At 38.0% G+C, this 13,166-nt stretch overlaps 1 protein-coding gene across 9 annotated transcripts in view; it reads left to right on the forward strand.

Annotated features, from left to right (window-relative positions):
- Positions 1 to 16: 16 nt before the first annotated feature.
- The window catches only part of phldb1b (pleckstrin homology-like domain, family B, member 1b), a 127,707-nt gene continuing 114,557 nt past the window's right edge, over positions 17 to 13,166 (forward strand). For all 9 annotated transcript variants that reach the window (XM_086141590.1, XM_086141646.1, XM_086141661.1 and 6 more), the window contains exon 1: positions 17 to 161. In XM_086141590.1, coding sequence (XP_085997716.1) covers positions 138 to 161 — 24 coding nt within the window. In that variant the 5' untranslated portion in view covers positions 17 to 137. The remainder of the gene's footprint in view (positions 162 to 13,166) is intronic.

The following is a 13,166-nucleotide window of genomic DNA, read 5'->3' on the forward strand; positions in this document are numbered from 1 at the left end:
TCTCACAGGAGGGGGCAGGAGGGGCGGCTGGGGGTCAGGGCTCGTCACACTAGAGGTTTTGGATCGAGCTGCCGTCTGCGGCGCCGTCTGATCGCAGCTTCTCTGGATGTTAGGCGTTTGCGCCGAACCGAGGGACGATGCTGAAGAAGGTGCGATTCAAGGTAGGATCATCTTATGTTTTCATCTCGTTTCTTCCGACGGGTTTAATCTGGCCGTCGGAACGGGCTCCCTTTGCTGAGGGTGAAGTTGGATCTGATGTTGGAGCCGCCTCAAAAGAATTCATGAGTTATTTACACTTGGTATCAAAAACATTACAACTCGGTGAGATGAGCACTTTTTGACCACATGGCTATATCTTTTACACCTGTGGCTGGATTTGAATGATTTTGACTCATATTGTGCAGAATCATGTCCTTTTCAACATGTTTCAGCACCAGACACCAGCTGCAACACCAACTTGCACAGAACCTCGAGACACTTACAAAGCTGTTTTGTTTTTTTTTCCTGTGGATGAATTGAATAACTTTTCAGAAATCTTCAAGACCTGTAGGGATTTTGCACGTGGCAGAATAATCAGACTTTTGACTTGAGGGGTAGAGGAATGCAAGATGAGCTTAATCTTTGAGTAAAACGTGGTGATGACAAAAAAAAATTGCCTTTTAATGACAAAAACACTTTCCTTTTTCAGTGCGTTGTAATGGCCGTTTTCAAATACCTTAAAGTAATCACTGCTATTTCACTTTTATATCGATCTATTTATCTGACCATTTATCTATTTAATATAATGTATTATTCATTTTATTTTGTTTTTTGTAATATGCCATTTTTAGATCCAGGAAGAACTGAATAATGTGGTCAATATCCAAACATACATACATAAATATACATTTTTTCCAAAATAATTCCAAATAAATATACCAAATAATTACATTAAAATTAGACACTCGAGATCCAGTTTTTCTTCTCGATAAATTCATCAAGTTATTTCCAAATTCATTATGCACACAAAGTAAATGAAAAAGAATTGACCCTAAAAATGGTTAAAAAAAATCCATAAAAAAACTGTCAAAAATACAACTAGAAAATTAAGACCAAAGGATAAATCCTTTGTATTATTTCTTACTGTTAAAAAGAAAAGGTTCAACAAAGCTACATTTGTTTTCACATATCACATATATTTAAAGAACAAATCCGTTCTGTTTGATGGATTTTGAAAGAAATACCTAAAGGTAAGGTGATATCACAATCACCTTACTGAGAGTACGGTTATTTACTTAACTGTTGTCTTTTAATAATCCTTTGATTCCCCTTATATGTTAAAATCTCTCATTTTCGAATAATGTCTTTTGTATTGAAGTTAGGGGGTTAAGACATCGGAAAAAGACAAAAAAAGCATCCAAAAGGAGTAAAAAGTACTATGTATTTAAATATATGATGTTTTCTAAAACAAGCAGAAAAAATATATTTTCAGTTTTTCCAAGTAACTGTAAATTATAACACATTTATTAAACAAGTTTAATGTTTACAGTGACCTTTTCTTTCATGCACATCTCATTCAGCTTTTGTTGCCATGGTGTTGCAACACGTGACATTTTCATGGATAAAACATACACACACACACACACACACGCACATGCACACAAGTCTGTATGGTAAACACACATCATGTGTCATGATATCACCATCAGCAGAAAGGCCTGCATTTCAAAGGCAGTGTGTGTGTGTGTGTGTGGGAGGGGAGATTGTGTGTGTGTTTGTTGATAGTGAGATGATAATTACAGGAACTGGATCTGATGCAGCTTCTGATCCAAGCCTTCTTTGTAATATTAAAGAAAGAATCAGAAATCCACCTTATAAAAATGTTGCTTTACATTTTTTTTCCACAATTGCCATTTTATGTGTGTTAAATAAACGGATGTTAAACTTGTGTAATCGAACATTCATACAATTAATCCACCTAAAGCGACTGAAATGGGCTCCATATCAGCAAAACAAAAATTGAATTCTCTCATATGCGGTGTATATTATAAATATAACACAGATTGTCTGAAATTGCAATTTTCTTTGTGTTAAATGAACTCACGATAAACTGTAAATGCAATTAAGTGCTTATGTAATGAACTCACCTAAAAAAAATAAAAATAAAAAAGCATTAAAAAAAAAATAAAAATAAAAATAGCTCTTACACATGTCTTATATTTTTTAGATAAAATACAGTAGGGATTGTGTGTAGCTTCTCTTTGGATATTTACAGCTCTGAGCTAATAAACCCGTTAAGCCATTAAGTTAAGTAGCATTTTGTGATTTTGCTCAAATCTTCTTTCATTGTTCTTTTCGTGTTGTTATAAAGACAATTAAAATAAACTGAAAAAAAGTGTGTTCAGCTTAAAAGGCTGAAAATGAATGGACAATCTTGTACTAGAAGTTTTGGTTGGATTGGAGTGACATGACCCAGAAATCATGGTGAATGTAGGTCACTTGTCAGTTTGTGTTTTGTATTTTGAAGCCAACTGTGACATCACAGTGTGATATCACTGCATGACATCACTGCACTCAGCAGGGTCATTTTACGCATTTATTTCATAATATATCCAATGAACAGGCCACAGCATGAACGCTAGGGTGTTGATACTGATATTTGATGAGAAGTGATGGATGTAGGCTACTATTTATTATGCTAAGCTAATTAGAGACAGGAGTTTCAGTCGCTTCTGGAGGCCAGAGATTAGATGTCTTTTCTTGGCTTCTATGTGCAGACCTTGACAAACTGGCAAAACTTTTGTGTGATCCTTTAACATCCAACGTCCTCATATGGGGACACTCCAATTCTTGTTAACTACAAATTATGCTTTATGTATTTTTTAAAGGTTATATGATGTCCTTATACTGCTTGTGCTTGACTTACTGACACTGAAATAGCCCTTGGACTTTCTAGCTGTTTGTAATCAAAATAAAATAAAATAAAATAAAATAAAATAAAATAAATGTTATCTTCTTCAGGGGTGGGCAATTATTTTGGCTAGTGGACCACATTTTTTATTTAATTCATATGTAAATGAAAATTGCAATTTAAATATTTCAATTTTTTGGCATTTTATTTCAATTTTAAAATCATTAATGATCATATAAATGTACCAACCAACATTATTTTGGATGTAATTATCCCTACAAAATAAAACAAAAGGGAAAAATAAGTTTCTAAGTTCAATATTGATTGAAAATATTCAAAGAAAATAGTTTGTCGGGCCGGATAAAAAAGCAAAAACGGGCCGGATGTGGCCTTTAGGCCTTAAAATGCCCAGTTCTGACCTACTTCATTGTTTGAATTTGTAATTTTTTTGATCTTACACTTTGGAAATCTGAAAAGAGTCCATATCATTAAATGGAAAATTTGATATTTTTCCTGTACCAACATGTCCGAAGACACCGATTAGTTTTACAGCATCAGCGTTCTCGTCTTATATCACAGCTGTTCAGCTTGAATCCCACTGAGTCAGGTCGGAGCTTTTATTTAATACGAGGAATATGATTGTTGGTCCCTTGCAGGCGGGTCACAGCAGGGCGGCGTGAGAGTGACTCCCACTACGTTATTGCTGCTGATGTCACCGTCATTAGCGTCACGTAATGGTGTTATTACTTGTCGGCGGTGAGTTTACTGCGGGCCGTAACGTCACGACTCCAGTTGGGCGTCGGAGCGCCGCGAAAAAACTGATAAGTCTGTCGTTCACTTTCTCACCTGTTGCTGGCAGCTGTTCCCGCCGAGAGGTGATGCTTTTCCCGAGCGGAGAAAGTTACGGCGGGAAAGGACGGGTTGACAAAGCGGCCCAAACTCGCCCTTAAAGAAAACAAAAAAAAAAGAAAAAAAAAAAAAACACTCAACAGAGGACCTTGTGGTTTTTACATAAGCATACCATATGTCAGGATAACAAGATAAATTATATGTAAGTAAAAATTATTTGAGTCTTGATGTGTTAAAGAGACATTTAGATGCAAATACAACCATCATTTATTTTTTTATAAACATTTTTCAGCACTATTTATTCTTATAAAATCATAAAATAGAATATATATATATATATATAGTTTTTATTTATATATATATATATGGATATATGTATATGTATATATATGTATATATATATGTATATATGCTCACTGGTATATGTATTTATATGTATTTATACTGTTTTTTATTATTGCAATTTTTATGTATGATACAAAATTTGGATACTCGAGACTTTTGGGTTTTCACAAATTTCATTAAATTTAAAAATACATTATTTTCTTAATGTGCGTACTCGCATACCTTAGTACTGCATGAAGATGGGATGCGTTTTTGTTTTTATTTTTCGTTTTATATTCAAAAGCGTCTTATAGACACACTACAACCATTGCCCTGCCATCCAATAATGTTAAATAAAATGGTAAAATAAAATAAAATGTTTTATATTTCCATTTTAATGTGAATGTGAACAGATGAGAAATTTGAACTTGACGAATGATAAGAATTGAATAGAAGCAAGTTTGTGGGAGTAAACCCACAAAACATAGAAACTTGCTACATATTTTGACTTTTTTACATAAATTATGATATTAAAATGTCGTGTTGCAGGGCTAAGGGTTTATCGCTGACTAAAAAAAGATCCAACCTTTTGGGTTTCCTCCTTCTCTTCCAGCATCACTTTGCTTCCTTTCCCAAACGGCGACCGCGTCGCGCTGAATTTACCGCTCTCTTGTTAACCTTTTGTATTTTCTGAGGAATCCCAACTTCTGGCGGCCGATTGCTCACCCTTCCTCCTCAATAAAGGTCGCAATTTCGGTCAATTCTCTCTCGCCTTTCGTAACGCCAAATGCTATCTTATGACATGTCGGCGGAAAGCACGCGCGGACACCTTTGCAACCAGGTACGACTTGCGAGGATCCCGCGTTGCATCACAGCTAAACGTGGGTAGCGCCCACCAAAAATGTATCAAAATCCCGTGCAATAATCTCCTTTCGGGACGCGCTCTTGGTATTGTGTTGGATTGAAAGGATGCATGAAGTGTTTCTAAGGAGTCTCCTCCTCATGCTGGTTACCAGCCTTGTCACATTTGGCCGCGGGCAGGCATTTGAAGGTCAACCAGCGTGGTTCCACGTAAGGCTCGCCCAACAGGCGTTCCACTTGCATTCCCAGTTTCAGGGCGTTCTCTACAAGGATCCTGGCTCTGTGGGGCTGAGCGTTGGGGGGGGGATGTCGTTGGGTCTGGAGATATGGGGTCGCCACTGGCGTCTGAATGTCGTTCTGATATCTCACTGGATGGGATTGCGTTCTGCGATGGAAACTGTTTTTGGCACGTTCAGCTGTGTTGCTTGTTATCTTCTTCTTCTTTTGGCTTCTTCAGGGTCGCCACAGCGAATCAACTTTCTCCATCTAACCCTATTCTCTGCATCCTCCTCTCTCACGCCAACTACCTTCATATCCTCTCTCACTACGTCCATAAATCTTCTCCTTGGTCTTCCTCGAGACCTCTTGCCTGGCAGCTCCAATTCTAGCTTCTCTGACCTTCTCTCCAAAACATCTAACATGTGCTGTCCCTCTGATAGACTCATTCCTGATCCTCTCCATCCTGGTCACTCCCAAAGAGAACCTCAACATCTTCATCTCTGCAACCTCTAGTTCTGCCCGCTGTCTTTTGGTCATTGTAACAATTTCTAGTCCAAACATCATCGCTGGTCTCACCACTGTCTTGTACACCTTTCCTTTTATTCTGGCTGATAGTCTTCTATCACATAGTACCCCTGACACTTTTCTCCACCCATTCCAACCTGCTTGGACCCGTCTCTTCACCTCTTTTCCACACTCTCCGTTGCTCTGGACTGTTGACCCCAAGTACCTGAAATCCTCCAGCTTCTTGATCTCCACTCCCTGTAGCCTCACCGCTCCACCTGAGTTCCTCTCATTCACACACATATATTCTGTCTTGCTGCGACTAACTTTCATTCCTCTCCTTTCCAGAGCATACCTCCACCTCTCTAGATTTTCCTCTACCTGTTGTCTGCTCTCACTACAGATCACAATGTCATCTGCAAACATCATGGTCCACGGAGATTCCTGTCTAACCTCATCTGTCAGCCTGTCCATCACCATTGTGAGCAAGAAGGGGCTCAGAGCTGATCCCTGATGGAGTCCCACCTCCACCTTGAACCTCTCTGTTACCCCTACAGCACACCGCACCACTGTCTCCCAGTGAGCATACATGTCCTGCACCAGTTTAACATACTTCTCTGCCACTCCAGACTTCCTCATACAATACCAGAGCTCCTCTCTTGGCACCCTGTCATATGCTTCTCTTCTCGTTATAAGGAAGTTAAACCTCGTTTCGAAGGTGACCACTCAAGCTTTCCAGCTATGTATTATACACAACCAATTGCATAATTGAAAATTACTGACCAAAATAACATTTTTGAGGAGTTGATATCAAAATGCTGCATATGGCAAATCCTTCAATCGGTGGATACAACATCAGCAAATGTGCACTAAATTGGTAGGAAAGCAGATTGGATCAGCAAATGAAGCTTCTTCTTCTTTTCCTTTGGGCTTTTCCCTTCAGGGGTCACTTCTCGATCAAACCCAAATTCTCTGTATCCTCCTCTCTCACACCAACTAACCTCATATCCTCAGGGAAACGCGGTCCTGAGCTCCCATTGGATCGGTAATTTAAGCAAAGGTTCAAAAACCTGTAGACGGAATGGCAATGCGTGTAGACGCACCTCCATATGGACGACTCCGCTTTCTTCCTGGGTGGGTTTATGTTTCCATCAATAATTATAAACTAATGCCCAAGCTGCATAAAATAATGGAGCCAATCAGACTTTTTTTTTTTTTTTAGGACAGAGCTCTTTATGGTGCAGCAATCAATGGAAGGCTTCAAACAAAGATCCGACTCTTTCTTACTCTCGTTTTTCTCGCGTTATCCAGTTGAATCGGGACGATCGACAGAGAAGGATCAAACTAACTGCAGTTTTTCCAAGGTTGACAAAGAGCGCTTTGGTCGTAGCAACCATGAAATAACTACAATGTTATCCTGCAACGCAGATTTTTACCAGATGTAAACTGGGGAGATAATAGAAGGTATTAATGTTTGGGGTGAACAAAAAGTTGTGGTACGTAAAATTCTATTGAATATCAAGAAACCTCGAAAGGTATGAAGGAAAGGCCGTGTTTGTCGTGAACGGTCTCTTCGCCGCTTTATCGGTAAAGTGCAAACATTGCCTCCGCTTTGCTTTTGTTTGACGACAATCCTTGCTTTCCGTCATCGTGTCGTCCAAATGTCGGGTCCTTGGGGTTTAAACAGGTTCAAAAATTCCATTGTACAAACAAAATACAATAAATCAGCGTTTCCCAACCACGTCACATTAGTGTGCCGTGGAAAAATGCCCACTATCACCTGATTGGTCCAAAAAATATTGATTCAACGCGAATAATGTCTCTGTACGTCTTTTTTTTTTTTTTGTCTCTTTTATAGAAATTAAAGTCTGAACAAACAAACATGGCACATGTACATCGTACATCAGTCACATTAATAGGCATAAGAAAAAATAAAAACTCTTACTTTGACACTTTATAGTTTTATTTGTATTTCTCCCCCATTTTTCACGCTGTTTATACAATTTCCTACTATTATTTTTTATTGTTATGTTTTACTTGAAACTCTGGCACAACAATTTACTTTAGGATAAATGAAGTTATTCTTATTCTTATTATTTTGAATACAATTAACCAACCGAAAGAGTAAACAAGAGTAAAGGCCTGTGAGAAACAATATACAATTTGAGAAAATAATAGCGGCAAGGGGAATACAATATGTATTAAGCTCAAAGGATCTAAGGGGATATTATTCATATTTTTTATGTCTTGATACGTCTATCTATCTAAACAATTACCGTAAACTCCGGCATATAAGGCGCTACCTTTTCCGCACGCTTTGAGAACTACGGATTTACGAAGAATGGATTTTTCCGGGGTAATTTCGGTATCTTTCTTCGTAAAAGCCGTCACGGCGGACGTTTGATAGAGTTAAAATGAAGATAGTTGGTGTGAGAACAGATGTGAAAGGATCTGCAGAGTGTAACTTTAGTTTAAACCACTAGATGGCGCAAGTGAGCCGCTGCCTTCCTCATCGCTCATCCAGACACAGTCATAAAGAAATTGCACCTCGGGCCAAACTGTCTTAATCCTCCAGAAAAGGAGCACTTGCAGACATTTGCCTCGGTTAAAGGGATGCCGTCGTATTGTCGGAAACCGGAACAGCATTTCAAAGTTGAAAGACAGAGCATGACACGAAGACTGACGTGGAAGTCATTGTAGGAATCCTCATTCACGGCGTCGCTCAATAAAAACGTTCTCCCGTGGCACGTCGTAGGCCCGCAACGGAGCCCCGGCTTCCTGCGCGAACGCTCGGGGCTTCGGGGGCCCGACATGTGGGAGTCGGATCCACGGCAAGCACATCCTGGCAAAAAAAAAAAAAAAAAAAAGATGACCCATTTCCTTCAAATCTTTCGCGCCCCTCCGGCCGTCTGTCATAAGAATAAGAATAAGAATAAGAATAAGAACAACTTTATTAATCCCGAAGGAAATTGCTGTGCCAGAGTTACAGAAAATATAACAGTAATAAATAATAAAAGAAAGGCAGAATTAGAAATAAAAAATAAACTATAAAGTGTCTCAGTGAAACTATAAAGTGTCTTAGTAAGCAGTGATAAAACTCTAAGTGTCTTAGCAACAAGTGAGGTAAGGAGTGCACAATAGTATGATAGAAGGGAAAATTGTAGTGTAGCTGTTATGAGATGACATGAAATATTGCACAGTTTCTGAATATTGCACAGTGAAATGAAATATTGCACATTTTTTGTTTGTTTTTTAGGTTAAAGATAGGTTTTTATGGTTGCCGGCGGCTGAATGGAGAGGAAATCCCTGAATCACTCCGGCGTACTCTGATTTTTTTTTTTTTTTTGTTTTGACAAATGACCGCATTCTCTCCGTTATATCTCCGACCGTGACTCGCTCTTCACGCTCGTCTCGGTCGCGTGAGACGTTAACGTTAATTTTAAATCCGCAAAAAATAGACGTCTTTGGAAAGTTTCTTTGCAAAAGGGGGAAAAGGCCCAGTGGGTTCGGACGTCATCGTCTTCCGTTACCCCGAGATGGGACTCTCGTTGGGCTCTCGTTGATTTAGCCGCCCGTTGTATTTTTCATGTACTTTATATTTGTTCTACGGTGTATCTTCTTTTGAAGGCATGTTGAAACGTAACCATAGCAACCGGAGAGTGTTAGGGGGGGCAAACTTTACTCTTGTTATGTTGTTGGTGGATGCTAATGAAGTTACACAGTGGATTCATGTTTATTATTATATTTACAGTATTATTTATATTTACGGGCCCTTAAGATGTGGTGGATAAATATAACAAAGTAAAATGATACGACACAAAAATGGTGGTATTTTGTAAATATAATAATAAACCTGAATCCCCTGTGTTACTTGTATGTGACTTAAGATAAGACAGGACAAGATAAGATAAGATTAGATTAAATTTATTGACAAAAGAATTTCCCTGGAAGGGATCAATAAATCTTATCTTATCTTATCTTATCTTATCTTATCTTATCTTATCTTATCTTATCTTAAGTTACATACAAATACACAACGGATTCACATATATTATTATATTTACAATATTTTCACAGACTGGCCTTAAAGATGTGGTGGATAAAGATAACAAGATAAAATTATATGACACAAAAACTGTGGTATTTTTGTAAATATAATAATAAACGCAAATCCACTGTGTTACTTGTATGTAACTAAAGATAATATAAAATTAACTTTATCGACAAAAGAAATTCCCTGAAAGAGATCAATTAGGTTCATCTCATCTTTTCTTATCTTATCTTATCTTATCTTATCTTATCTTTTCTTTTCTTATCTTATCCTATTTTTTTAATTGTCTTTTCTTTTCTTTTCTTATCTTATCTTATCTTTTCTTTTCTGTTTTTATCTTATCTTATCTTATCTTATCTTATCTTATCTTATCCATTCTTATCTTTTCTTTTCTTGTCTTATCTTTTCTTATTTTTTTATTGTCTTTTCTTTTCTTATCTTATCTTAGCTTTTCTTTTCTGTTTTTATCTTATCTTATCTTATCTTATCTTCTCTTATCTTATCCATTCTTATCTTTTCTTATCTTTTCTTTTCTTATCTTATCTTTTCTTATTTTTTTATTGTCTTTTCTTTTCTTATCTTATCTTATCTTATCCATTCTTATCTTTTCTTATCTTTTCTTTTCTTATCTTATCTTATTTTTTATTGTCTTTTCTTATCTTATCTTATCTTATCTTATCTTATCTTATCTTATCTTCTCTTATCTTATCCATTCTTATCTTTTCTTATCTTTTCTTTTCTTATCTTATCTTTTCTTATTTTTTTATTGTCTTTTCTTATCTTATCTTATCTTATCTTATCTTATCTTATCTTATCTTATCTTATCCATTCTTATCTTTTCTTATCTTTTCTTTTCTTATCTTATCTTATTTTTTATTGTCTTTTCTTATCTTATCTTATCTTATCTTATCTTATCTTCTCTTATCTTATCCATTCTTATCTTTTCTTATCTTTTCTTTTCTTATCTTATCTTTTCTTATTTTTTTATTGTCTTTTCTTTTCTTATCTTATCTTATCTTATCTTATCTTATCTTATCTTATCTTATCCATTCTTATCTTTTCTTATCTTTTCTTTTCTTATCTTATCTTATTTTTTATTGTCTTTTCTTATCTTATCTTATCTTATCTTATCTTATCTTATCTTAAGTTACATTCAAGTACACAGTGGATTCACGTATATCATTACATTTACAAAACATCCCGTTTTTTGCGTCGGTCGTGTCATTTTATTTTGTTGTATTTTAGCGCCACACCTTAAAGGCCGATCCGTCCCAACATCGTCCGACATTAAACCGACCGTTGGTGCAAAAAAAGACGGATTAATCCCCCGCGATTCCCGACCTGCCGTCGCCTCGGACCGCCTCGGCGGTGACAAGCCGGCCTTTTTGTCCTCGCTGAGCGAGATCACCCGATCATCTTAAAGGATCGCTTCGGGAGCCCGTGGTTGTTCATAACGTTCATAATGAGCATCTTTCGATCCGGGCGTTTGATAACACGCGTGGGAGCCGATGTTGTCGGGAGACGGGGGGGCAGAACCCGATATGCTTTTCATTACAGATGAAAAGAGAGACGGTTTTATTATCGCTGCCCTGTGTTTATGCAAAGTGTGAACACGTTCACATGAAAGGGTTTTTACCTCTGACCCCCCGCTGATCTGTGTTTGCCCCGGAGGCTCATCTGTGTCGGCGGAACAACAACAACCGAGTGGCATTTATTGCCAAACTGAGGGGCCCGAGTTGTTTTATTTTCATTCAAAAAGATTCTTAAAGGGATCAGGTTTTTACACCGACAATTCATTTACTTTTAGTCGGAGGCGGCGGATAAATCGGTGAACCGACCGGGCGAACGGAGTGTATCGAGGGATGCCGTGTTGGTCCGACATCTACGTTTTTTTTGTCAAAGCACGAAACCCCGACGATGAAAGAGCTCTTTACCGTTTCTTTACCGGATAGCGAAGGTTGAGCGGCGATGTAAAGACTTTTTCAGAAATTGGACGAAGCGTCTCGGTGCAGGAGGAGTTTGGATCGGGTTAGTACCAGAAAAAAGAGACATAATTTTTATTTTTTGTTTCAGCTGCTTTTTCTTCACCTGCCCCTTACAAAAAAAAAAAAACTATGTGGGAAAAAAAATCTGCGGAATTAAAAGAAAAAGAAAAGAAAAGCTGCGGTTTGTTTATGAATACAGTTACAGAACCCGTCTCGTATAACAGTGGATCGGCTTGATAATTAGTATTTTTATTTTTTTTAACGTTTGTTTTGTAACCGTGGTAAACAACACACCTGATGATTTCGCTGCAAAAACACTACACACACGCGCGGATCCTGAAAAGAGTGACACATTCGTGCATTTTCACAATGATGTAGGAGTTGAGGATGAAGTGAGTGGGTGAAGAGGAATTTTTCTTTTTTTTTTTTAATTTTTTTTTATTACCAAATGTTTGGAAAGCCACGCGGCTCGTCGGACCAGCAGGCCAACGTCGAGCCATTTAAATGTTCCACGAGAAGAGTTCCCGCCGACCGGCCGCGAGCTAAAAGTGTCGCATTTGGATTATTTTGTCGGGAATGTTTCCCCGCCGGGAAGAACCCCGGCTGTGTGTGTGGTTTGAGCCGAGCGGACGGGTTCAAAGGAATAAAAAAAAAAAAAACGTGATAAAACCCACCCAGCCTTAAAAGAATGCGAGGCATGTGAGGAGGATTTTCATATAATTCCGAGTTTTTCCAGACAGATCGGGATATTCACGCTTGTGCTGTGAAGTGTACACACACACACACACACACACACATTGTAGGCCAATGGGTTCCAGCTGCATTTTGTGTTAGTGATGGACCCAAATACCCAAAGGATGTCTTCACACAGGCCTTATTTAGTCAGTTGAATTGAACTTCCCCCTTATCGCGGCTCCTTTTTGGCAGGTTTGCACGCACTGGGTTCCAGACATGAACATCTGGAGGCTGAAAAGGCGGAATTGGTTCTGTTACAAGTTAACTTTGATATATTTGGGATGTGAACACAGTCCGAAATCCATCAAAAACCCAACTTCCGGATCTATTGCACAATTTTTTCTTCTCCTTTTTAGCTTCACCCTTCAGGGGTCGCCGCAGCGAATCGACCTTCTCTATCTCACCGTATTCTCTGTATCTTCTCTCACACCGACGACCTTCATGTCCTTTCTCGCTACGTCCATAAATCTTCTGGATCTATTACACAACTCTGCTTTTTTTTTTTTTTTTTTTAAATATGCAACTTTTCAAGTCGCGATGTTGTTCCCCTTTTTCATCGCTCCCACGCTTTGCCGATGAGAACATTCACATTTTTATCTTTTTTCGCTCTTTCAGACCCGACACATGTTTTCTGTCGACGTAAAATGATGTGTTCATGAACCAAGATCTGGTCATTTCATTCCGGTATACCCTTGTTTTTGGCGGGGGTTACGTTCCAAAAAGAACTCGTGATAGGCAAAATCCGTGA

The sequence above is a fragment of the Fistularia commersonii genome, chromosome 3, assembly GCF_037954325.1.
Source record: "Fistularia commersonii isolate RoL2024-O1a breed Wild chromosome 3, RoL_Fcom_v1.0, whole genome shotgun sequence".
Classification (NCBI taxonomy): Eukaryota; Metazoa; Chordata; class Actinopteri; order Syngnathiformes; family Fistulariidae; genus Fistularia; species Fistularia commersonii.